Consider the following 24,981-nt stretch of genomic DNA (forward strand, 5'->3'; position numbering starts at 1 on the left):
ATTGGTATCTTCAGTCTGTTTTAACAAATACATTTTGTAATAATTCCCAGGCATAAATTTATGCTAATTTTTTACATATTTTTCACAGGTGTTGATAGGGCACTGATGCATATCTGAGTCTATAGCAGAAAATGTACCAAAATTTAGGTGATATTTAAACCTATGTTGGATATTCCACTAACACAGGAAATGGTAATCAAAAGAAGTATTATAGAAGGAAAAGTGGAATTGGACTTTGGTAAATCACAAAATTCACAAAAATTGTGTGTGACTAACCAATACTTGGCTTTTGTGATTATGATCATGAAACTTTATAATTTTTCATGATAATGTGATTAAACAATAGTAAAATGATTATAATTTAAAAAAAAAAATTAAATGTATTAAAGATTTTTTCTTTATATTAAACAGTGGGCTAGCTAGTGAGAAACACTAGTGCCTCAGTTATTTGCTGTCTTTATTAATCATGATTTTTTGCTTTCCTTAGATTAGTATGGATAAATAAGGGACTAGTGTATAGTTATTTATTTTCATAGTAATGAATGCATGTTAACAATCACAAGATATCAATAACTACTTGTTAGTATTGCCTGAACCAATTAGTTTTGATCCCATCTGAGTCTAAACACATGGATTGGTTGGTTGAATTGAAAGAAAGAAGAAAAACAAAATAGTGTGAAATTAGTAACCTCTTGTGTAACCACAGCACTTCCTTCTTGAAAATATATGAAGACATGCTGAATACATCATAAAGTTCTAGAAACAAAGCATAATTTAGAACTCAAAGAATGTGAAAATAGTTCCAGGCTCTCAGGGATCCAGAACTGTTCAAGATTGAAGTTTTATTTAGCACAGACCTACATGTGAATAAAATAGGAAAAAATACAAGGCACCATGATAAGTAGTCACAACAGTGACCTGACACCCAAAATCTGTAAGCCTATTATAATATAATGGTTAATCCCACTATTTATTATTAAAGTGTAGCTTGACAATTGGTGGTTGTGTAGTCTGTCACTTCAAAATTAGGGAAGGCTAACACTAATAGCCCTCAAGTATCTCTGTGTGAAATTCAACAAAGAAAGTTAGGAAAATAAATGTATTTTTGGTCATTTTGAAAAGTTTTTATTGAATTCCACAAAAAACTGATGTTGGTTCATCATAAAACCTCTAAAAGACTAGATCTAAAAAGAGTGGTGGAATATTTTAAAGATGAAAACAATCAAAGGTAGGAGGTGTAAAAATTTACTAGTTGTTTAAGCATCTAAATTTTGTGGAGTTTATTATTCCAAAGAACTGTTTCTCATTTAAACTCTTAAACTTTGTTCTAGCATTAGTTGAAATAATTATCTTTGTTATTTGATGCAAAATTAAATCCCAGTCCTTACATGTTTATTAATACACTTAGTTTAGTGGATTTTTTCAATTGTAAAGTCTGAGAGAATAAAGCTTTTTTGTTAATGAGTATCTTAAATAAATTTCAAATTACCTAATTCATCCTTAACTTTCACTCTGTGGACATCTTTTGATGTGCATCATAAGATTGTAATAAGTTATATTCAAGGTTTATTTAAACTACTTTTACTTTTGTTATTATGGTATATCAATAAATGTAGCTTCCATATTTTAATAATAGCACACAACCCCTGCGAGAGGTATGAAATGTAATGTAAATTACTCATTATTGTATCATCATCACTCAGGCAAAGCATAATTTTCATAGCCTTCAATCCATACCTGTCTGTTACATCCTCTCTTAAAAAATGCCAATAATTGTTTCTGACATTCAATACTATATTATTTATAACCAATAGAAAGCTAAGGATTTCCTCTACCAAATGACATGTTGCATTGTATAGTTTTCTGTAAAGATAATTGTCAATGTTACTTTCAGTTCAAGCTTGATTCTCACAGGAAAGTAATTGATGAGCTTAGATGAAGTTTTAACAGTTCTTGTATAGTTAGAAAAACTGTAATAATTAATCAGACATTCTCTGCTTTTTGGACATTATTATTTTTTGTTCTTTTTTGAATTATTTGATTAAAGAAAAACTTGTTTGGTACAGTACTTCCATTAGTATGAAAAAGTAGGGTTAAGTGTCATTGACAGTTGACTGCAAATAAAAAAGAAGACTCAGGTAACCAATTTTGTTTTTGTTTTTCATGTGTATTTTTTACTTTTATTAATGAAGTAACTAAAATATAAAAACAGGAAATTTTTGTTAGTCAAGGTTAGATTTGATGAAATAATTAATGATAATTTAATAAATTTTTTCACGGGGTACACTTGCAAACAGCTATGGAATAACTCATGTATAATGTAATTTAATAGCATAAAATGCGCTCCATGTTTGACAAGTGATTTACAACTTTTACTACAACTTGTAGTAGTTAGACAAGGTTCAAAGAGTTATGAAACAAGAAAATATCAGCATAAATAGATGTATACTGTTATGTAGTCTCATAGTACAATTTGAAGTCATCCTAGAAAGGTAAAAATAGATAGTTCAATTTTTTTAGGTGGTTACAAAGTCAGTTGCATTGATCAATCTTGTATAATGTTAGGGTAAAGAAAATAACATAAAGTATAAATTTTCACTGGTAACACTTATGATATTTATTTAGGAAGTTTTAGAGACTATACACAAGTAAAAGTCTTGATTTATTTGGATGAGAAAGTATTTTTAATCTTAATGTGAGGATCAACTTGCACTTGGACTAGTATATAGAAATACTGTGTATATTTATGACAATTCCTTTGTAAAAAGGCAAATATAAAGGAATTTAAAATAAATATACATAGTTTCATATTAGAATTTGAAATCATTCTAGAAAGAAAAAAGGGGTAATTTAGATTTATTTTGACTTTTTTAATGGTTATGAATGATATCAGTCAAATTGACCAATCTTGTATAAAGTTAAGGTAGAGAAAATGATAGATAAAATATAGTTTTCAATGAAAAACAATTGAATTATTTTTAGGAAGTTTAAGATTATGTAAATAAAATTCAAGATTTTTGAGATGAGAAAGTATTTTTAATGTTAACATGAAAATCAGTTTGTACTTGGACTAGTATGTAGAAATACTGTATATATTTACTGACAGGTCTTCTGTGAAAGTATTTCACAAAAAAATTATTTTATTGTGTGCACAAAAGACCTGTAATGTTTACTAAAAGTCTGCAAGATTTTGTGAAGATGCACAAAGTGTATTAAGTTATATGTGGAAACTGTAATGAGGACAAAATTGTTATGAGGTCTGAATGACTACTTAGGAAGAGAGTTAATAGAAAAGATGCAGTGAAACTGGTTTTTAAATGTTTCAGAGATTGATATGAAGTAATTTCATAACTACAGGGTTTATTAACTTTGGTATCTATGTTTCAGGTTATGAACGATACAGTGTTATGAGACAGGATCCAGCACTGTGTTTCTTAGGAAAATGTGGTCCTCCAGATGAAGCTGCATTACTTACAGAAATGACTATGTAAGCTAAATAGCTAAGGCAACATAATATATTGAGAGAATCATATTGAAAGTATGTGATTTCTGCTTATACCAAATAATATCTTTTAAAATTTTGTATTACAATAACACAGTTTTTTTGTATGAGACATGGTTGAAAAATAATCAATATATAAAGAAAAACATAATTGTCATTAAGGATTTGTACATGTGTATGTGAAAACACAGAAAACTATCAAAACTTAGTTCACACAAATTTCCCTGAAACTATTTAACCAGTATTTATACATGTGTAACATTTAATGTACAAAAGGTTCAACTAAAGGTGAAAGGCTTTGTTTATTATTGTGCATGTACAACATTCTTTATTATTTAGTGGCATTAGACAAACTCAGATAAACCATTGTGTAACTATATGTAAAATAGCCAAGCAAAATCTTGTGATCATAAGTTCTGCACCATCTAGGAGAATTCATTTGAACTAAATTTAAACTCCTTTTTATGGACATTTTTTACTAGTATGTCATGAAACAAATCCTGTTTAAATTGTTCTGTTACCTTATTAGTTTACTACAGACAAAGTTGAAGAAGATAACCTTTTAAATCTTAATCTGATTTTCAGCTTTGCTTGTTAACCACCACCACACACACACACACACAAAGAAATTGTTTCCAAAAAATATCTTTGGATACATATAAAATAAAAAAAGATTGATTGCTTAGGAATAATGTAAAGCATCTTTTACCAATACTTTGGACAGTTTGATTATGTAGTTTTGATTAAGTAATGGAATTTTGTTTTCAAAAGTTGCATTTTTAAAACTCATTTAGTAAAATCTCATAAGTTAACCATATAATTTATGCTATTTAATAACACTTTGATGTATTTGTGACACTAATGATTAAAAACATGTAGAACAAACTTTTTGGTCATTACATAATGGTTGGGGAAGACCTTAGGATAGTGTGAAGAAGTATGGACATTTTTTTGTACTTTATTTTTCTGTAGTAATGATGAGGGAATCATTGAGAAGGTGACACAGGAAGATAGAAGTGAGAAGGATTATTTAGATGATGATGATAACTTATCTACTACCACTTCAGAAGTTCAAACTCCAAAGATCATTCCTGTACCTGAGAATAGTGAAGCCACAAGCATATCAGTTAATGAACCAGGTATATAGAACTCAGAAAGTTATAATTGGATTTGTGGGCTTCAGAAATATTGTATACTTGGATCTTGATGAATGTCATTTGACAAATTAATTCTTTTTCTCCTCTTAGCAGTTTCTTTATTTTCAGAATATGTGTTTAGGAAAACTTTATTGTGAAAAACAAAGCATGTTATATATTATATGTGCTGTGAAGCTACTATGCATGTTGTAGAAGTATGACATGACCTCTTTTGCTCATTTCAGTAAATCAAAAAGACAGAACTTATTTGATTGTTTTTATTACCAGAATATTTTGTATCTGTTTCAATAAGTTTAACTATTCAATTAATTTCAAGGAAACAACATCGTTTTTAAATTAATTTATATGCTCGTTAATGAGTTGTATTTAAAATGTAATTAAACAACTTTACTATCCAAGTATGTCAATGAAATTAACATTTCTGTGTATGCCATAATTTGAATTTTTATCTTATCTACGTGTTAATTATATCAAAAGAAACAAATAAAAACACTTAAACTGCAGTGAAATTGTCACATTATCCACACACTTTGAAATATCTCCACTTCAGTAGAAGCTGAGTGTAAACATGTAAGCTTGCAATACATATCAAATGTGTAAATGGCAGTGTACGTTTACATGTCCTTTTGACACATAAGGTACAAAGTCTCACTCTTCTATTTACTGGGAAAAGAAAAATAAATTTTCCAAACTTGCCAGGTGCCACACCCACCCTCATTACTTTGTCTTGAGATCTATAGCATAGATGTACTAATTGACCCAGTATGTACAACCATCAGAAGGAGGTCAGTTTAAATTATACTCCATCAATGATTAATTTGAAATTAGCAATAGTTTCTGGAATGAAATAGATTAATTTCCATTTGTGTTTCTGTCTGTTTGATCAACTATAGCACTTATGGTGGTTTGTTACCTGAATAGACCGTACTTAGAGAGAATGTCAAATTTCTTTTAGGTCATCTTCTTTATATTTTAGTTAATTATGTATTATTTGTGTTTTAAAAATCATATTTGAGTTTTTAATTTAAAAAATTACATTATATGTTTATGATAGTAGCTAGAGTTAGTAATATAGTGGAGAAAATGGAAAATAAAATATAAAGATGGACCTTAAAAACCTTTTGATATTCATTTATGATTTTCTGGAGATTATGTAAATGAAATGTTAAATATGTAAGATATAAAACCGTGTTTTGTACCTCATATTGAAATAACTATGCATATGAACCATTCAGAAAACAAGTGCAAATAACTACATTAAATTAATTTTCTATTAAATAGCAGAAAAAATTAAAAATCAAATATTTTACTTTTTCAAAACTACATACTTTTAGAAATGTTCTTGACATAATTCAAACAATTTCATTTGCTAGTTTAAATTTGAAAGAGATTTTACAAGAGTTACATAATTTTCTTCTGATACAAGTAGGTTATCCATATAAGCTTAATTCAGTCATCAGGGAGACACTTAGTAGATGTGTTATTTTCTATGGGTAGCACCTTGTACAAATATTTGATGAGCATACAAGTACATAATTTTAAGGTGCTATCCATAGAAAATAATACATGCTTAGGAGATGTATTCTTTTCTATGGATAGCACCTTGTTCAAATATTTGATGATCATACAGGTACATAATTTTCTAAGGTACACATTTTGGTTTTTTACAGTATTCACTAATTGTTTTTTATTTTAAGTGTTCAACTGTCTATTATGATTGTCTCATGATTACTGATTTGAATTTTTAATTTAGTAGGTTACAAACTCCCTATAAAGATATTGTAGTTACTGAATAAGAAAACATTATAATATTTAAAATGAAACTAGCTAAACAAAGAAAAACTTGAAAAACAAACAGTAATGGCTTTAAAATGTATCTGTTAATTGTATAAATAAGTATGCTAAAGGTATTTTTTCACTGTTTCTGTCTGATATGAAATATTGTATGTGTGAGAAAAATTTGTCTAGTTTATGAATACATCTCTAGATGTGTTTCGATATTTAGTAACGTTTACACAGCTGTATTGTATTGGGTCAGAGGTAAATCTATGGATTTATAAAGTCTGGTATGGCTTTGCTATAAGAAAAAACATATGCAACTGTATTTCTTTTCATATAAGTTATATTGTTTTTAAGTTGTTTGTTGTTTAATTTCTATAGTATAACATATTCTTTGTCTTACATAGTAGCTATTTTTAAAAGTTGAATTACGTTAAAATAATGATACACATGTTTTTTTCTAACTCCTGAGATTGTTTTTTTTATAAATTAAAAGGTTTTTGAACCTTACTGGTAAATGTTGCTGAACTGCAGAAATTCTTAGTTCAGAGTAATTTATTATTACATAAACAGTTGTTATCTATACACTTTGTTAGAACTTGAATTTTTAAGTTTATGTGTTATCCAAATTTATTGTGTTTAATAGTTTTATAATGAAAGAAAATCCTCTTTTTGTCCAGTTGATTTTGTTTTTATAATTGTTCTGTCACATATTTAAAAATGTTTTTGCACTTTTGTGATAATTTTCATCTCGTCTTCTTGTCCTCCAGTAAGTCAGCACCAAGTTTAAGGACCTACAATGCTAACTACTGGGACTTTATTCCCTGCTGTAAACTGAGAACAGATGCCTATTGTGAAGCTGTAGCATAAAGAAAAAAAATCTGAGCATCCATCTTAATATTATGGATGGTAGATAGTTGTTATAATTATCAGTTGAACACTAAAGATTATTATAAAATTATTAACAGGTCTTCACTTAAAATATAAAATCCTTGATTAGCAGACTTCAAAGTTATAACTCAGTGAAGGCTTCATATATGTTTTTAAAGGAGAGCATTATATTATTAGTAGGAATTAAACTATAGTATTTTGTTATTGTTGATTTGTAGGCAAAGTAATATTCCATTCAGTTTTGGATTTAAACACAAGACTGTGGAAGATTATTGCTGATTATCAGAAAACACAAAAAAAAGAAGAATTACGACTAGCACAAAGAGCAAGAGTAAGTCTGACTTTGTATGTACAAGAATGAAAGCATTTTTTATAAATTTTATTTGCTAGTATTTATGAAAATTTCTAGTACAAACTTTCTTTCTAAAATTAAAGTTATGTAACTTTCCTTAATCTTTCTCCTCATTATAAAAAAATAGGTAATGTCAAATGTTTTCTTTATACATATTTTGGATATTTATAAAGAAATATATCTTGAAAACATTAGTAGCAAATAATTCGTAGATTTATGGAAATGAAAAAAGTCATTTGTTTGTAGAACTGAGAAGCATAGGCCTTTTTTATCTAGATATGTGATAGATATAAAAACAAGTGTAATAATAGAACACATCAAAAGCATTCTGTGTTTGACCTATTAAGAAACTGACATTTATTTTGTCCTGCTGTCATCCAGGATGAACCAGTGGTGAGGGAATTCTTCTTTGTTTTTAAAATCTTTTCTCTATATTGGCCTGAACAAACAAGCAGCATACAGCTATATTCTTCTTGTTTGCATATTGGTATGGCTAATTGTTTTTACATACCACAGTTTGAAGCTTAAATATTCCTTTATTTTCTAAAATCAACATTTTCTTTGCCTTTTGGTTTCACTTATTTTTAAGCTTATGTGTTGCATGCTATGAATAGCTCAATTTTTACATTTTTATTTCATAAAGTGATTTGGTGTTCATCAAAAATACTTCAATTAATCAGTTGAAGTCTTAGAAATTTGAAACTAGTTCATTCAGAATATTCATACTGTCAACAAACTTGTTTTGTAACAATTTTATTAACCTTATCTTAGTTGTGATAATAATAAATTATTTTGTATATTAGATTAAAATGATGAAATGTCAAACAATGCCTTTGAAATACACTGTATTGGTTTAAACTGTAACCAAATTAAAAGTTGCTTGAGCAGGCAAATTTATATTTATGCTATAATCTAAAATAATGCTTATGTTCCATTTCACCTTTAGCTTTATTTCCTTGAAATTGATTTCACCTTTTGAAATGATAAATGGTTGTCAAGTTAAAAATTTCTTTTTAAATCAAATGTTAGGTTATTTTATGACTCAAGAATTTCTTGAAAAATACGTTTTTATGGTACATTTATAATATTCCTATTTCACGTATGTTTATGTATAATGTTCCTAAGTTGACATAGCCCTGCATTCACTATTTGCAGGTTTGTGTTTCATAAAAAAATTCTCAGCGTTGGAGTATTTACTCTATATATTTCAGTTTATTGTAAGTAGAAGCATTTAAATTTTATAAAATGGTTCCTGTTTTCAAAAACATAATTTTAGAAAAAAAGAATGGGGTTGGGGGCATATTGTGTTTCCACAGACAAAAACATGAACACGCTTTTAATTTTGGGAATCTCATTAGCTTTACTATATTTTGAATTTAGAAAATAAAAAAATTTCTACTGGAAGACTAAGGTTACATGTTCAATTTTTGAAGAGTAGTCTTTGAACAATAACAAGTTATTTTTCAGTCCTAAATATCTTGATTGCCTTAATTATAGACAAAATATAGATCAGTAAATACTGTATGTCAAATTATATAGATGAATAAATATAGATCAGTAAATATTGTACACTAAAAATTAGTTTTTTTTCAATTTTAAAAAATTGGAGAAATGCACAACTAAATGGATCAAATCGAATGTACTTCAAAAACACTATTAATTTTAATGAACTGTAAGTAAGAGTATTGTGAAATCTATTAGAGTTTCTGTATTTTTCAGAAAACATTCTTTTATAACTATTAAAAATAAAGGCCTGCTGCACAACTTGTAGTACCACTAATTAGTATTACAGTTTTACTTATAAGTCATCTGAATTGTAATTTCAACTTCTCCTGAACAGTTAAATGCTCTTAAATGAAGGTGTATGTAAACAGATGATGTTTGTTTATAACTCTATCCTAAAAATGAACTTGACATTATGTAAATGTAGTAGTCATAATTTTACTTGCTAAAATACATACAGCTCTTCCATTGTATTTGTTATTACCATTGTTCTGGCATATAAAAAGCTCCGAGCATATGATACATTTTGTATAATGAATGATGGATATCGTATTTTATGGAAACAAATCATGTTTAACGGATGAGACACATGTCTGGCAATGGTCACTTGCAAACTCTCTTTGTTAACCTGAAGATGACCGAGGAAGGTTGAAACATTGTTCTCTCCTTATCAATAAAAGCCTTGAATCTCCTACATGTGTAATTGACTGATTCCAGTGTGTCTCGCATGTAAAATGTGACAATCCTTCAACAGTAAATGTGCGACATACTTGACCTGTCTCTTTTTGTTGTTGTTGGTTTAGGCAGATTTCACAGTATATTTCCTTCTTGAAATATTATATCTTTATGATTTTTTGTCTCTTTTTGAGATTGGATACTTGGAAACCTTGCCATATACAAATTTTAATTATTTTTGCTCTAGCGTACCATCGGTCAAATTTTATTCTTGGTTTTATATCCTTTGCCCCTCTGTTAATCATTTTCATTTTCTCTTCTACCCAGTTTTTAGTTTTATTTAGCCATATCTACTCTTCTCCAGGTAACATTTACCTTCTACTTCCTTTCTAAGGTGTTCCACCTTTTTCCAGGGATTTTCTCCTGATACCTTCTTTATGTTGGGGAGTTTGTCATCTTCCATTCTTTCAATTTTCTCTTGTTAACTTCTTTGGTGGGACATTGTTGTTTGTTTTCCATACTTTGTTAATAGGGTCATATTGTCATATCTTTTTCTCAATTGGTCCTTTTTTGGAGGCTTCTCTTGTACATTTAGCATCATGTGGGATGCCTTCCATTGTCTACATTACATTTTTTGTTTCATTCTAAGATACTGTCATCCTCATTCTTTTACCTGTCTGGAAATCTTCTGTTCTTTACCTTCTTACCTGTGGGTTTCTCCATTTTTCTTGTATGACTGATGCTGTCTGTGGTTCTGGATTGATTGATGAACATTTATAAACTGAAGTAACACAGATATTGGCAGTATTATAATGAGAGGAGGTTCAAATCACTTCAATCAGAAAGGCTAACCATAACTCGTTTTTTGACCTGGCTTTTTCACACAGGATTTTGCATCTTTAACAATCACCCTTTATGAGGCAGACTTGTTAAGTACTATTCAATACTCACAGCAAAATATTATTTGAGTCCCCAGAACTCTCTAAATTCCTCAAATGGGTTTGGGTCCTTTGTCCGTAACGATCATACAGGTCACTTAAGTAGTATATTAAGGTTGCATTACATGCTTTTTCTCAACACTTGTTTCTAAACTTATTCTCTTATGCTGTTTATTACATTTACATGAAGGTTTATTTTTGTTGCTGCTGACCTACAGAAAATGCTTGTTGGAGTGATTTGCACTATTTGTCCAAAGACTGTTTTCTTATTCTGTCTGTGTCCTCATACTAGTTTTTACCCAAGACACTGCTAGAGAGGGAAAGGGATGAATCTTTTTCTCTCATTAATCTGACCACTGTTTCTTGCTTCTATGTCTGATCATAAATTTCAATCATTTTCATGTTCATTGAGGATTTTGAAGCTTTATTATCTTTACTAATGCTGTTAGATATGCTAAACAATGACCTTTTATTTTGAGCTCTATTTGAAGATGAGTAATCTTCTTTGAGCCACATTTGTCACATTTTTGGCCTTAGTGACTCAGTTAATTTGCCTTCTGGAGAACATTGTGCAGAATGGTATGTGAATCTCCAACAATACTATTATCTCACATTATTTAAATGATCTGGCAGTATCTTTATTTAAGGGTTTTTGTCTACCACCTATGACTACCTTAACCACTTTTGCTAGATTATATAAATGATGAGTATTTTCTTTGCTACCTTTCAGGGCCCTTTACCTTATTTTCACAGGATCCCTCTCTGTGGAGATAGTTGCTCATGTAAATGTACTTTTATAAAAACAGTTCCAATAGCAACTACTAATTCAGTATACTTTATAAATGTTGCAACAGGCTCTTTAGAAATGAAATGATCCATGAGACCACCTAGAAGCTTACTGGGTAGTGTTATTGTTATTATTTTGGACTCCCCTTGTGGACTAGCATGAAAGAAGTATAATGGGATCTTGCTTGTTCCTGCTGATTCTTGGATTAAATAAATTGGGGTTAGTTTGCTTTTAAAATTTCAGAGACCTTGATTATTCTTCAACACACATTACCCCCCCTCCCAGATTTAACTTTGGGAATTAGGAAGTTCTGACCACACCTAATTTACAATCATTGAGGCAGTGGACAGAGGCTTTTCTTCCTGAGTGTTAGAGTGAATTCCTCTATTCTTGGAGAAAACAGTAATGTTTGGTGCCATCCTACCAAGATCTCTGGATGTTTTTCCCCAAATGTTACTAGGACAGTCACCAATCTGTTTTGGAAGCCTAACTGTAATATTAGTTCAGTTTTGACACTCAACCATGTTTTTTGGGTTGAAGATGGTCTTGTCTTTTTGATCAATATTGGTTCAGTACATCTTGAACATTGTATTTATCTTTAACCACTTAAAGCTTGACAGCTCTCTATCTCTAGTAGTATGAGTTCATTCTATGTATGTTTGCTTGTAGTTTACATCAGACTAGCTGAACAACAAACAGTCATTTCCTCATCTAGAGTTTTTAAGTATAAATAAAGTATTATTAGCAAGTTTTTATTTTTGCAGATGTTTAAGAAACTAATTTGAAAAAGTGTTGCAACAAAAATGAATAAAAATTAAAACTCTGGACTCATTTTAAATGTTGGCTTGTAGTTGCAGGATTATTTTACTTTGAGTGGTATAGTTAATTCTTCATTGGCACATGATTTGCAGCCTTCAGTGATTTTAACTTAACACTTACTATGTTTATTGATTTCATGTCTATTATTTACAAGTATTCTACTTCATATCATGCAATAAAAGTTAGTAACTCTGAAGTAATCATTTTTATTCTCTACAAAAATTTGGAAAGGCTAACTGAAAGTAATACTCATTTGACTGGTATGTCAATAAGAAAAATATAATTTTGCTGATTTTTTTATGAAATTTTTTAATGTATTGTATGTGTTTTAGTCTGACTGTATGTCTTTTATCTAATGTATATTTGTAAAATAATTGGACATGCATGGCAAGTTAGTTCTTTCAATAATCTTTATGAATGTAACTAAAACATTTGTTTTTTTTATGTACAGTTTGTTATCTGGATGGCAAAAATTATATTTAATTTAATTATGCAATTGGGGAATTGCATAATGCATTCTTTGTTTTTAAGTACCAAAAGGAGAATTGTTTATATTTGGGTCAAGACCAGTTAAATTATAAACATTCATGCACCAGTGAATTGTATTACTTAAAGCACTTTTATTGTTTAATTTTTTCCAGAAAATGGAAATAAAAGAGAAATTTGAAGAAGTTATTAAGGAAACAGAAGTGAAGAAAATGGAAATTCAGCAAAGGTAACTTAAGGAACACCAGAATTTTTAATTATTTTGGCTTTTGTATTTTTAGCAATTCCAGACAATCAGAAACTAAATGGTAACTTGTAGTATTTATTATATTACATAATATGTGTTTTGTGAAGTATCAAGAAAAAAAGAAAAAATAGAAACAAATATTTGTATGGAGGTCATGAACCCGAAAATATTGTCACTACAAAAAAATTAAAAACTGACAATATTAACAAAAATCAGATGTAATCTGTGGTAAGTTAATAATTAATAAATTTAGTATTGTAAAGTAAAATTAGTAAAATTAATGGTTTTGTTTTTGATATCTCATTATTACTAGCTATGCTGTTATACAATTTCTGCCTTATGACAAATGTTTTCTCATTACATACTGTTTAATTTTTGAGTTGAAAACCCCAACTTTTTTTTTATTTAAATCATTTATCAATATATATCAGGACAAACATCTAGATAGGACCTCAGATTAACTCCTTCCATATGGGTAAAAATCAGAGAGTATGTCATCACATTTTGTAGAATTATATTCAGCATATGATTAAACTACTATTTTATGAATGATTTCCATAAATTTCAAATCAAATTGTAGTTTGTAACTTAAATTTTAATATATGCTATTTAATTATTTTAATTAAATATTATTAAAATCTTTAAATATTGATATTTATGTATTGCATGGTAATCATCTTCTGCATTTACTCAGATTTTATTGTAGGTATAATAAAATATAACATCTACAGTTGTTATTGAATTAGAAACTCAAGCTATAAACTTTGACAAGTTAGAATATAAAATAAGAACCTCCTTCTTTTTCTCTTTGCTGAGCTATCATTATGTTTAGCAATCCCACCACAGTGACTCTGCCTACTTCTTCCTCATTTCCAAGTACTTGTTTACCTGTGACCACTTCTCTTAAATACGTGCTTATAATAATCAATTAAAAGGACTCGTTTTGAACTAAGTAATTCTGTTAGTCTTCCTAAAGTACTTACATGGGTAAAATCACTATAACTGTCAGAGAGTTTGAAGACTGATCAAGGTGATCCAGTGGTTAGAAGTAAGATTTTTAGACCCAAACACATCTTAGTTACATAGCTTTATAAATTACAATGGAATTTTGTGGTAATGGTATTTTAATTTATATTTTTTCATTTCAAAATGCAACAATACAACCTTCAAAAATTACATTTTTTCACATCCTTTATGTAAGTTTGATGATACTTAGCAAATACCACACACGGTACAAAATATTTGTTACTTCATTAGTAGTAGAGATCACTGTTTTCCATATGTTTTTAATTACTGTTATACATTTTAAGAAAAATATCTGAACTGTAGATAGTAATAATATATATGTATTTAGTGTGTGGTAACCAAAATTTCACTATTTTACAAAATACTGGTACATTAATATGAAGAAGAATAAGACATTTGTACTTTGTAAAGACCATTTTTATGCTATTTGATATGATAACGTGAAATGCACTTACACCTGAAAATGTGAAACTTGCATTAATGGACTGTCATTTAGAAGCAGTTCAAAGGTCAGTAAAACAAAAAAATAATATATATAAATAGATGTATACTGTTACCAGGTGTAAGGTATTTATAATAAACATTTGTGGTTTTCTGTTACAATTTTCAGTCATTCTAGAAAGAAAAAAGATAATTTAGATTTATCTCCTAATTTTGTTTGGTGGTTACAAGGTTGGTCAAATTGAACAAGCTCATATAGAATCAAGGTAGAGAAAATAACAGACAAAATATGTAGCTTTTTGGAAAAAAAACTTCTGATAGTTGTTAAGGAGGTTATAGGGATTAGGCAAGTAAAGTCTTAATACTTAATTAAGAAACATGATATTTTAAGTACCAAACCTTTGTGATATTTACTGATAACAGTGAAGATGCATATACATTACACTATGCAACAAAATTTTTTACTTTTACTTATTTCTTGGCAGAAAGTGTTATTTCCCAATTGCTTATGTCTAATGTAAATGGAAAAGACCTATTTTTCTCTTCAAACTTTGCTTTTGTGACCTGGGAGCATATAACGAAAACATGATGGGAGACTGTATTTGGGGGCTGATATGTGAAAGTGATTTACATTACAGTCGCAAATCTCGAAAAACTACTCACTTTTAAACATTTTTGTATAACTTTAGTATAAATACATGTAAATCTTGATTCATGTGTTGTTTTATTTAGACCTTATGCAAATGAAAATGTGCAAATTTGCCCATTTTTACATAGAAAATAGGTTAATTTTTAAATTTCATTATCCATGCCACAAAAGCAAAGTTTGAAAAGAATAATAGCCATTTTCTGTACTTTTACAACATAATCAATAAAGAAATAACACATACTATCCAGGAACAAAATTTGTATTGCATAATATTATCAAAATTTATAGTATGATTACTCTCATGATTAATGTGTACTGGGTGTGGTGCATTAAGCCCTGTAGTCTGAGTTAAACACTACAAGTTTGTTTTACAGAAAAAAAATTAATTTTTTAATAAAGTATTTTACTGAAGATTTTTCTGTTAATTTACAAAGCCTTTATTGAGTCAATCTGAGAAAAAGGTGATTTTCTTACTAAGAATTAAAATACTTATTTACATATTTGTGTCTTAAAGTTTTCACACTTCATTTGCATAAACTCTAGAAAAATGATTATTAATTTTCTTTTGATTAGAACTTTATACCTTATTTCTTATTTTCTCTAAAACTAATTGAAGCATAATCATCTGTAGCAAAAGTTGAAGAATAGGAAATTAAATCATTACCGTTTTATTATGACTAGAATGACTGCAGATTGTAACAGACAATTAGAGTGACTTATCATAAGACCTTTAGACCTCTTAATTTTTCAGAACTGCTTTCACTTAATTTTGTTGTCTGAAGCGAGAAAACAAATGGATCAGATTACATCATGTACATCTTAACTTGCATTTTTGAAGATTGACTATGAAAGAATTCTTTTATTTAGCTTTTCTTACTTTGTCTAATATGTTTTAATCCATACATTTTAGTTACTTTTGTTAACCCTATGACTACCAGAACAGTCTATAAATTCTATTCTGTGCATGACAAAAAGTTTTACTGAGTCACATTCAAAATGTAATTGAAACACTTTACTATCAATATATCTTAATAAAATAAGCATTATCAGGTATGTCATAATTCAAAGTTTTATATTATTTAAGTTTTTTTCCCTTTATTTCAAAAGAAACCTCTAAAGGTAATAAAATTTCAGTTTTAGGCTTGCAGGTAAAAATATTTTAATTTTTGATTCTTCTGTTTCAGCTTTACTGTGTGTAATGTTGAAATTTTTGTACAGATAATCAAAGTATGCTTATATAGCTTATTTACCACTAACTTGCTCCAAATTCCCAGAACAGAGTTTAAAAAAGTTATTGTAAGTCTTCTTTCATTCGAAAGAAGTCATGTCCACTTTCAAAATTAGAAAGGGCTCTTACTTAGCAACAGGTTGTATTTGAATGGCATGTTTATAACCAATAGAAAGTGCAGATTTTATGAAACTATTTTCTCAAGGCTAATTCGAAACTGAATTGGATTGTCTGTCCAATACATTCCCAGCTAACAATTTCACATGTTTTTTTTAAGTAAGTGTTTGTATTTTATTTTCCATTATCACTACCATATTACTAACTAACTATTATCATCAACTTGTAGTGCATTGAAATGTTTAGAATTAAGAAACTTAAATATATACATACCTTTTATCTTTTCTTTGAATCATATGCATTATTTCACTATTTTTTCTTTCCTCTTGTAGTTTAATTTTAATGTTATATTTTTATTTCCAGATCTGTGGGCAAAATATTTTGTCCTTTGTTTACAACTTTTCATGAGGTAGGAGATACATAAACCAGTAAACTTATGAAGATTATTACACCTTGTAAATAAGAACTTTAAACACAAATAATATATTATTAACTAAAATATAAAAGTAAAACCTTACTGCAATTACACAGTTTCTCTATTGTTATATAAGGCAAAAAATATAGCCAACTGCTAGATATCCTGTTTTCTTTCTGCCTAATATGTACAAACACATACACTAATTATGTCTCTCAGCCTACTTAGCTAAATAGTGAGAAATCACTATTGATTATAAACATGCCATTTATCTTAAAACAATCACTTAACAATTGAGTTTATATTTATGGACACAATTTATCTTTGACTGTGGAATTTTCAAAAGTCTTTTCTCTGACTCTAGCTTTACAAAGGTCTCAAATTATGTCTAAACAAATTCAGCATCTACTTTGATCATATTCTCACACTTGTTTCTCTTAAATTGCTGTAAAGTTGTGATTTTTACTGTAGTTTAATTAACCACATTATAATAGATGTACTATAATGAAGTTAGTATTATCAAATACATTATGATTCAAAGTTTTATACAAGTTTTTTTTTTTTATTTTAAATGGAACTTTGAATGTAACTTAGTAACATCCCCAACCAGGGTTTAAAAATGGCTTCATTGCCAAAGAGTTAAAAAAAAACGTTTAGTATTTAGAGATTATGTATGTGAAAAACTGAAAAAAAACAAAAAACTGTTTTTATACTTTACTTGAAAATCATCTTACAGGTGAACTATTCAGAGTCCAAGTGCAAATAACTATGTTAATTAACAATCTTTTCATAGAAATAGTAGAAAAATCAAAATTTAATATTTTATTTTTTGAAATTACATACTTTCAGTGAAATGTTTGTCAAATTTCAAATAATTTTGCCTTCTAGTTTTATTTTTGGAGTGTGATATGATAAAAGCATCATTACTTACAGTGTAAAAAGTTAGTACTAATAGGTTTAGTGATATTTCTGATATTATATCCTACCTCTTCTCACAAAATGTGTTTTCTCAATTAGTATTGCTCTCTATAAATGCAGATTTTCAGTGTTTATTACTATCCTTCTATCTCCTCCTTATGTATTTTCACAAGTAAATCATTTTGCAGCAACTTTTCACTAATAGGAGCATGACTTACCCCTGTTGTAACCAGTGCCATTTCCACATTTGCACTTTTTATTTACTTCTTGACTGGCAATAGTACTGTCCTGCAAAAATTATGTTCTAGAATTAGATTATGTACATCATCAGAATGGAATGTTCTGTGTGACCACTAATAGTACTCTCAAGTGATATTTTGCTTCATAAATATGTTCATGCCAGATCATACACTAATAGACAATCAAGAGTAAAGCAGACAGGGGTTCCTGCTTACTGTGAACCTGATATACAATTACAAATGCTGACAAGCATTGATTGATTGATTTCATCAATGTGGTAATTCTGCTTTTCAAAATAGGCTATCATGGTTACCTATTGCACCGATTTTGGTGGTGTGGTCCTCTGGATGCCCCAACTCAGTTTTTCTCCTTTTTTTATAGTGGAGAATAAGAGTTCTTCCTACTTACCATTTCCTAGCTGCTGAGTCTCCCAGCAGTTCAGATATGCTGTTTTTAACACAGTCCTTCCTTTTGATTTTGTTTACTTAACTCTGTTAATATTAATTTTTTCTATAAAAATATATTCATTGTATGTTATTTGTTGCTAACTCTATTGCACTTTTGCATTACATTGTTCAATCTTTATGAACTTAAGTGTAATAGCTTTAACTAATGACATGTTTATTTATTTATTAATTTTTGTTTCAGCTTGTTTTTGGTTATAAGAAACTAATAAATATATATATACAGACACAATGGTGAAAATACGTCTTGATAAAGAGGTATCATCAGTGTTATAGAGAGGGATGAGACATTGTGATCCATTATCTTTGAAACTGTTTACAGCAACTTTGTAAGAAGTATTCAGATACACTAAGTTAGAGGGTGAAGGTATAAAAAGTAGATGGTGAGAAATTAACAGATTTAAGGTTTGCAGATGATATATCGCTCTTTTATAAATTCATCAAAAAAGAAAGTGGAAATTCATTTGAACAATTTAAATGCCAGTAATAAGAAAGTGGGATTAAAAATACATGGGACAAACCAAATACATGACCAATTATTATGACACAGATATCATCATAATGGAAGCAAGAGGAGGCACTAAACTGAAAATGTATTTCTGAGAGATATTTACTTCCTTTTGCATTTCCAACCTAACCTCCTCCTGGTGATGTGTTGTGTAGGTCCTATAACTAATCTTGAAGTTATTAATGAGTACAAATGTTGAGAAGGTGCTGCTTATGATAAGGGTTGCATGACTTTCTTATTTGAGAAGAGCTACTACATAATCGTTTAGGTGAAAGGCTAATGATGCACATGAAAATTTTATGCCAGTAGAGGACAGAATTAATCGATAAAACTTATTTTGTAATAGGAATTAAGTATCTATCAGAAATTAATTTTCAATAAAACTTTATGTTTTACCTGTTATTTTCTGATATGAGATTAATCAATTTGACTGACCTTGTAAGCACCACATACAAACTTCAAATTGTAACCTGAAACTATATTCTCATACTAAGTAACTTTAAACTCCTAATGATATATAACTGTTATCCTTAATTTTTATAATTTATTACCTTTGAACCATATCTAACTTAATATTCCTACCATAAAATTTGTAAATTAATTGGAAAACATTGAGCTCAGGGTACCTTATCAAATTATATAATGCACAAATTACTTGCAAGCTGTTCATGAGTTTACCTTTTTAAATTATTCTTCATGTAATCTAATCTAACTTTATCTAATCTAAGAAAAGTTTAATTTTTTTTCATTTTGATTACTTTTTTAATAAAGTAGGGTGAAGTATCATTGATAGTTAACAGCAAAAAAAGAGAAAAAAAAGACAACTTTAGTAGGTTCTCAATTTCTTGTTTTTCATGATCGTTTTTTAAAAGTAACTCAAATAAAAACCAATCTTTTTAAATTAGTTAAGGGTGGATTAGGTAAAATAAATAATAATAATATTTCATGAGGTATGCATGCAAACAGCTCATAGGTAACATAATTCAATATTGTAGCCTGAGCTCCACATTCCTCAGGTTATTTGCAGCTTATAATGATAAGAATATTAGTTAAACATGGTTCAAAGGGCAGTAAAACAATAGAAGTAAATTCCAAATAGATTTATACTATTACAAGTTTAAAGCTACTTAGGATAAAAGAGTATAGTTTTATGTAGTTTGAAGTCACTCTAGAAAGAAGGAAACTGTAATTTAGATTTATCTTAATATTTTTTTTGGTAGTTAGCAGGTTGATTGAATTGAACAACCTGGAACAGAGTTAGGGTAGAACAAATAACAGATAAAATATAAAGTTGTACTGAAAACAAACATTTGAAATGTATATACAAAGTTTTAGAAAATACACAACTGAAATTTGAGGTATTTGAGATGAATAAAAGTATTTATAATCTTAACATGAAAATCACTTTGGACATGGAATATTAAAAATAAATACTCTGTATATTCATGCACAATTTTTTTTTTTTTTAGTTTATTTGAAAGACTTAATGTTTACTGAAAGACTGTCACATTTTTTGAATAGAAAACTGTATTAAAAGTCAGAAGTCTCTAAATGAGTGCAAATAGGTCATATGGTCAGTCAAGTCAACAGAGCCATGTTGAGAGAATTAAGATATTCCGTGTCTTTGAAAACAAGATTAACACAAAGGTTTATAACTTCATCTATGGGAAATTTAATAAACAGAGATACAGTATGTAGACTGGTTAAATAATCTTTTTTATCAAACCTCATATTTCAATATTATCAGAAAAATCAAAGCTGTCTTTCACTGTGTAATTACTGAAAATAAAATTAGTTAAAAACAAGAATAAGAATATGGTGGAAAGTTTGTAATTAAAATAACCTATGTTGGAACCAAAATGTCTAATATGGTAATCAGATTTTTGAATTTTTATAGCCCATAAATTATGCTAGCATGGAAATCATGTGGTCTAATATCATTATAAGTATTAGTGTCCAGGACATTAATTTCTTCACATTTAACATGAATTTAATTAATTAATTTTTCTTGAAGTGGTAGGTTGATAGCTTAAAAAACATTAACAGTTTTGTTCCACTTCATTTTGAAGAAAATATTGTGAAGTATCTTACATCTTGTGTCCACAAGTCACCAACTCCTTGGAACGTTTAAAGTGTGAGTTACTCAGACTAAAAATCTGTTTTAACACTTCTTTTTGAACAACAATCTATTGATTTACCATCAATAAAACCATTTAAAAACTATATTTACCAAGGTCACTGAACAATGAAATCCTGAAAAAACAGGTAATAATCTCTCACTGTCACACACAGGCTAATACAAATCTTGAGTAAACTCAATACTATAACCAACAGAGTGTATCAGTGAGTTCACTTTCAATTTTTGTTCAGATCTTTATTGAGTATTCAGAATTTTTTCAAGTTTAAAGATAATATCCAGTTTTCTCAACATTCACATATTATGTATTAATCCTGTTGCTCATCATGTTGAGGTGCTTATGGCTGATCAACTGTTGTTGGAAGACTAAGGGATTGTCTAAAGCAGTAGTTCCTAAACACTTTTAGCCTGATGTTCCCTGGATGTCAGTAAAAGAGTTTGAAACTCCAACCTATAAAAATGCCTTAAAATGTGCTTTATTTTAATGTACATAGTGAATTTTAATTGTATCTATAAAAAAGTACTTTTTTATTAAATTGTATGTATGCAAATCTATTGAAACACAACAACTGGAGATTTATTTTGTGTGTCATATTGGACGTTTTAGTAATGGGAATAAAATATACCAAAATTCCAAATATTTCATACTGGCTTACTTTCACTATTGTACTAACATTTTATGAAAAGTATAGCAAATATAGACTAACCTGTCTTATGCATATTTTATAGGTGTTAAGTGTGAACACAGTTAGTCACTACTCTCCTGAGTCTTGTAACTGACTGACAAAGTTGTTCCTTCCTTATCCCACTATTTTAGCACGGTGATTGAAAAGCAGTGCCATAGTTAAAACAATAACATCTCCATTCAACATACTGTATCATTTAATTAATTCACTTTATTTTTTTATCAGCTTGCTGTTTATTTAGAATTAAAATTAAGTCAGCATCTTTTACTTTGATTTTAGCCCATATTTTGACACCCACCTGGAGGCTGTGGCTCCCACTTTGATAAACACTAGTTTAAAGGAATACTCTAATCCTAGGTTCAAGGAAAGTTGAACATACAATAAGTGAATGAATGTGATATGGTCTCAATCCTCAGTAAATTCAAAGTAATTGATAAATTGAAAAATCAGACTATTCTATAGGTGGAAGAGATATTTCTAGTCTTTTAAATGAAGACTATATTAAACAATCAGTAAACATCTACTGAATATTTATTTCCACTTTAGGCAATTTAACTTTAAACTTTCATGCTCGAATGTGTAAGTTTAGCTTGTCAGTTTTATTAGTACTGCCATTCAATTTCCTTAGTAGGTGATAGAAAAAGTACTAATGAAACTCAGGTTTAAGAATAGCTGCATTAAAAGTTTGAATGCCATTGTATGTAACACATTATAAACTACTTACATTAGTGTGGACTGAATAAAGTGGTGTGCAGCATAATTTATAGTTTCATGGAAAAGTGTGAAGACTGTTGGACTGAGGTAAGTTTGCAAACCTTCAACAATAAAATCTGGGTTTGATTTTTCGTGGTGGACATGGCAGATATTTCAATATGACTTTGCTCTGTTATAAACAAACAGACTCATATCATTATTTAATCAATGTTATTGATAAGGTTATCTTATTTGTGAAAAGAGTATAAGATCTTATGAAGTTGTTGGAAATAATGTATATTTATTAGATATAAAATGGTTTTAGTTAAGAATATTGTTAACAAAAGTATTAATACCATATCTCAACTTTCACTTTAAAAGGTCAAATTTCAGGTCATTGATAAGTTTTTTCACTTTCTGCTGTATTTCCTTTTTATGATTTATATCCAGAAGTGACAACCACTCCAACAAGCAAAATAGAGTATTAAAAGATGTACGTTAATGAGTATCAGTATAGTTGAAAATAACTGTATGTATAAATTTGAACTTTCTGATCAACATTGAAAATTCAAAGGTGAGAAGAAGTTCTGGTTTGGTTTGTTTTTTTCTCAAAACAGTCTTACAACAAAAATATTAAAATTTTATAGCTTAAAAAAATAGAAAATTTAAATCAAATTATTTGATTTTTTCAAGCTGAAATTAAATATTGTTTAGTATTTTTACCCAGTTTGGACAAAAGAAAAATCAGGGAATATCAATAGACCATCCCCTGGTACAGAGAAGGTGAAACTAAGGTACTTTATTGTAATACTGTGTCGTTAGATGTGTTTTGAGGGTGGATGGATTTGAGTGAATCACAACTGACAATGTATTGTCTATGATAAGGTGGTCCCACAGAGAAGAAGCAGATTTCTACCGTACTGTGTCTTCTTTCGGCATAGAATACAACCATAACGAAAGGAAATATGTATGGAATCATTTCAAGGCTATAGCAAGATTGGATAGAAAACTTGATGATACTCTTACTGAATACTTTAAAGCTTTTTATAAAATGTGTAAACAATTATGTGGCAGAGAATTGACAGAAGAAGAAAGTGAGTGTTGTATTGTAGTTTTCATTTTAAATATAATGTTTAAGTTTTAACCCTATCAATCAAATTTCAAAATTTGAAGTAAAAGATATAATTCCAACCTATATTTTGAAACTTTTTTCAAAAACAATTTAGAATTTGTATTTTAATATCAAGTAACATTTTAATATAATTCACAAAGAAAAATGAAAAAAACATTTCCAGCTTTCATTTCTGTATAGTTCTAAGGAGACTTACCTACAAACATTGTACTTATAAATTGCTTTAGAATTTTCCTGCTCAATGAAATGTATAGATTTGTATTTTCTAAACAACTATTGTGTCTTGATTCATGTCATGTATTTTTTTGTGATTTTTCTTCTGTGTTAGTGTCTTTATTACTACAGCACTTACTTTTTTTACAGTATTGCAGGATGTGGTATATCAATTACTTATGAAACTGACCTAGATCCAGTGATTAAAAATGATTAAATAGAAGAGGTTCTCTTATGTTTCTGTCTCTGTATAAAGTAAATAGGGTGATTTTAGTAATAATTAGTTGTTTGTTAACTGAATACATGGAGCTATTGTACTGATGATAAAAGGATTTTAATCTGGAGTTTACAAATCTTAGAAATAAATGATAGATCTGGGAATTTTGTTTAGCTTTTTAACATTCTGTTTATTTTTGAAAATATTTGCATGTTAACTTATATTTCTTTGAAAACAAAAGGATTTTTCTTGTGTATTCCAAGACATTGAGTAAGTTTAGTTAGATTTAGTGAGTACAGTACATTAAGACTTATTAAACCTTTCCATACTGGAGGGGTATCACTGATATCCTATTTATCAAAGTAGAAATCCTTAATCAGCTTGCATAAAACTTTATACAAACTTGCTAAATATCAGATAGTTTATGTTAAAAAATTTATAAAATCTTATTTTGTATTTTTATCACTTTTTAGGTTGTAAAATTTCATAAACATTGTTGTGTGTCACAGTTTTGCAAAAGCATAAAAATACTATTTCGAAGTTAAAGTTTTTCGCTATTTACCAGAAAGTTCTGTTTTTATATACTCATAAAGTTTCAATTTATTTTAGATATTAACCAGCTTTTTTTGCTACTTTGTCAAATAGCAATAAATCATACAAACATGGAAGACAAATTATTAGTGACCTAGGTGTTCAACTTTCAAAATGGTGTCAACATTAACTCTGTCAGGCTTGGAACTGTATTTTTTAGCAACAGTACT

General features: G+C 28.6%; 1 protein-coding gene and 1 long non-coding RNA gene across 14 annotated transcripts in view; one reads left to right on the forward strand and one right to left on the reverse strand.

The window, feature by feature from the left end:
- LOC143256934 (uncharacterized) overlaps positions 1–24,981 on the reverse strand; it is a 496,333-nt gene that overhangs the window by 344,602 nt on the left and 126,750 nt on the right. The gene's annotated exons all lie outside the window — the stretch shown is intronic.
- LOC143256929 (chromodomain-helicase-DNA-binding protein 7-like) overlaps positions 1–24,981 on the forward strand; it is a 183,856-nt gene that overhangs the window by 119,554 nt on the left and 39,321 nt on the right. The window contains 5 exon segments of the mRNA XM_076514817.1: positions 3,388–3,487; positions 4,475–4,641; positions 7,548–7,660; positions 13,045–13,118; positions 23,544–23,752. Of these exon segments, the coding sequence (XP_076370932.1) occupies positions 3,388–3,487; positions 4,475–4,641; positions 7,548–7,660; positions 13,045–13,118; positions 23,544–23,752 (663 nt within the window).

Source organism: Tachypleus tridentatus, chromosome 7 (genome assembly GCF_004210375.1).
Source record: "Tachypleus tridentatus isolate NWPU-2018 chromosome 7, ASM421037v1, whole genome shotgun sequence".
In the NCBI taxonomy this organism is placed as follows: Eukaryota; Metazoa; Arthropoda; class Merostomata; order Xiphosura; family Limulidae; genus Tachypleus; species Tachypleus tridentatus.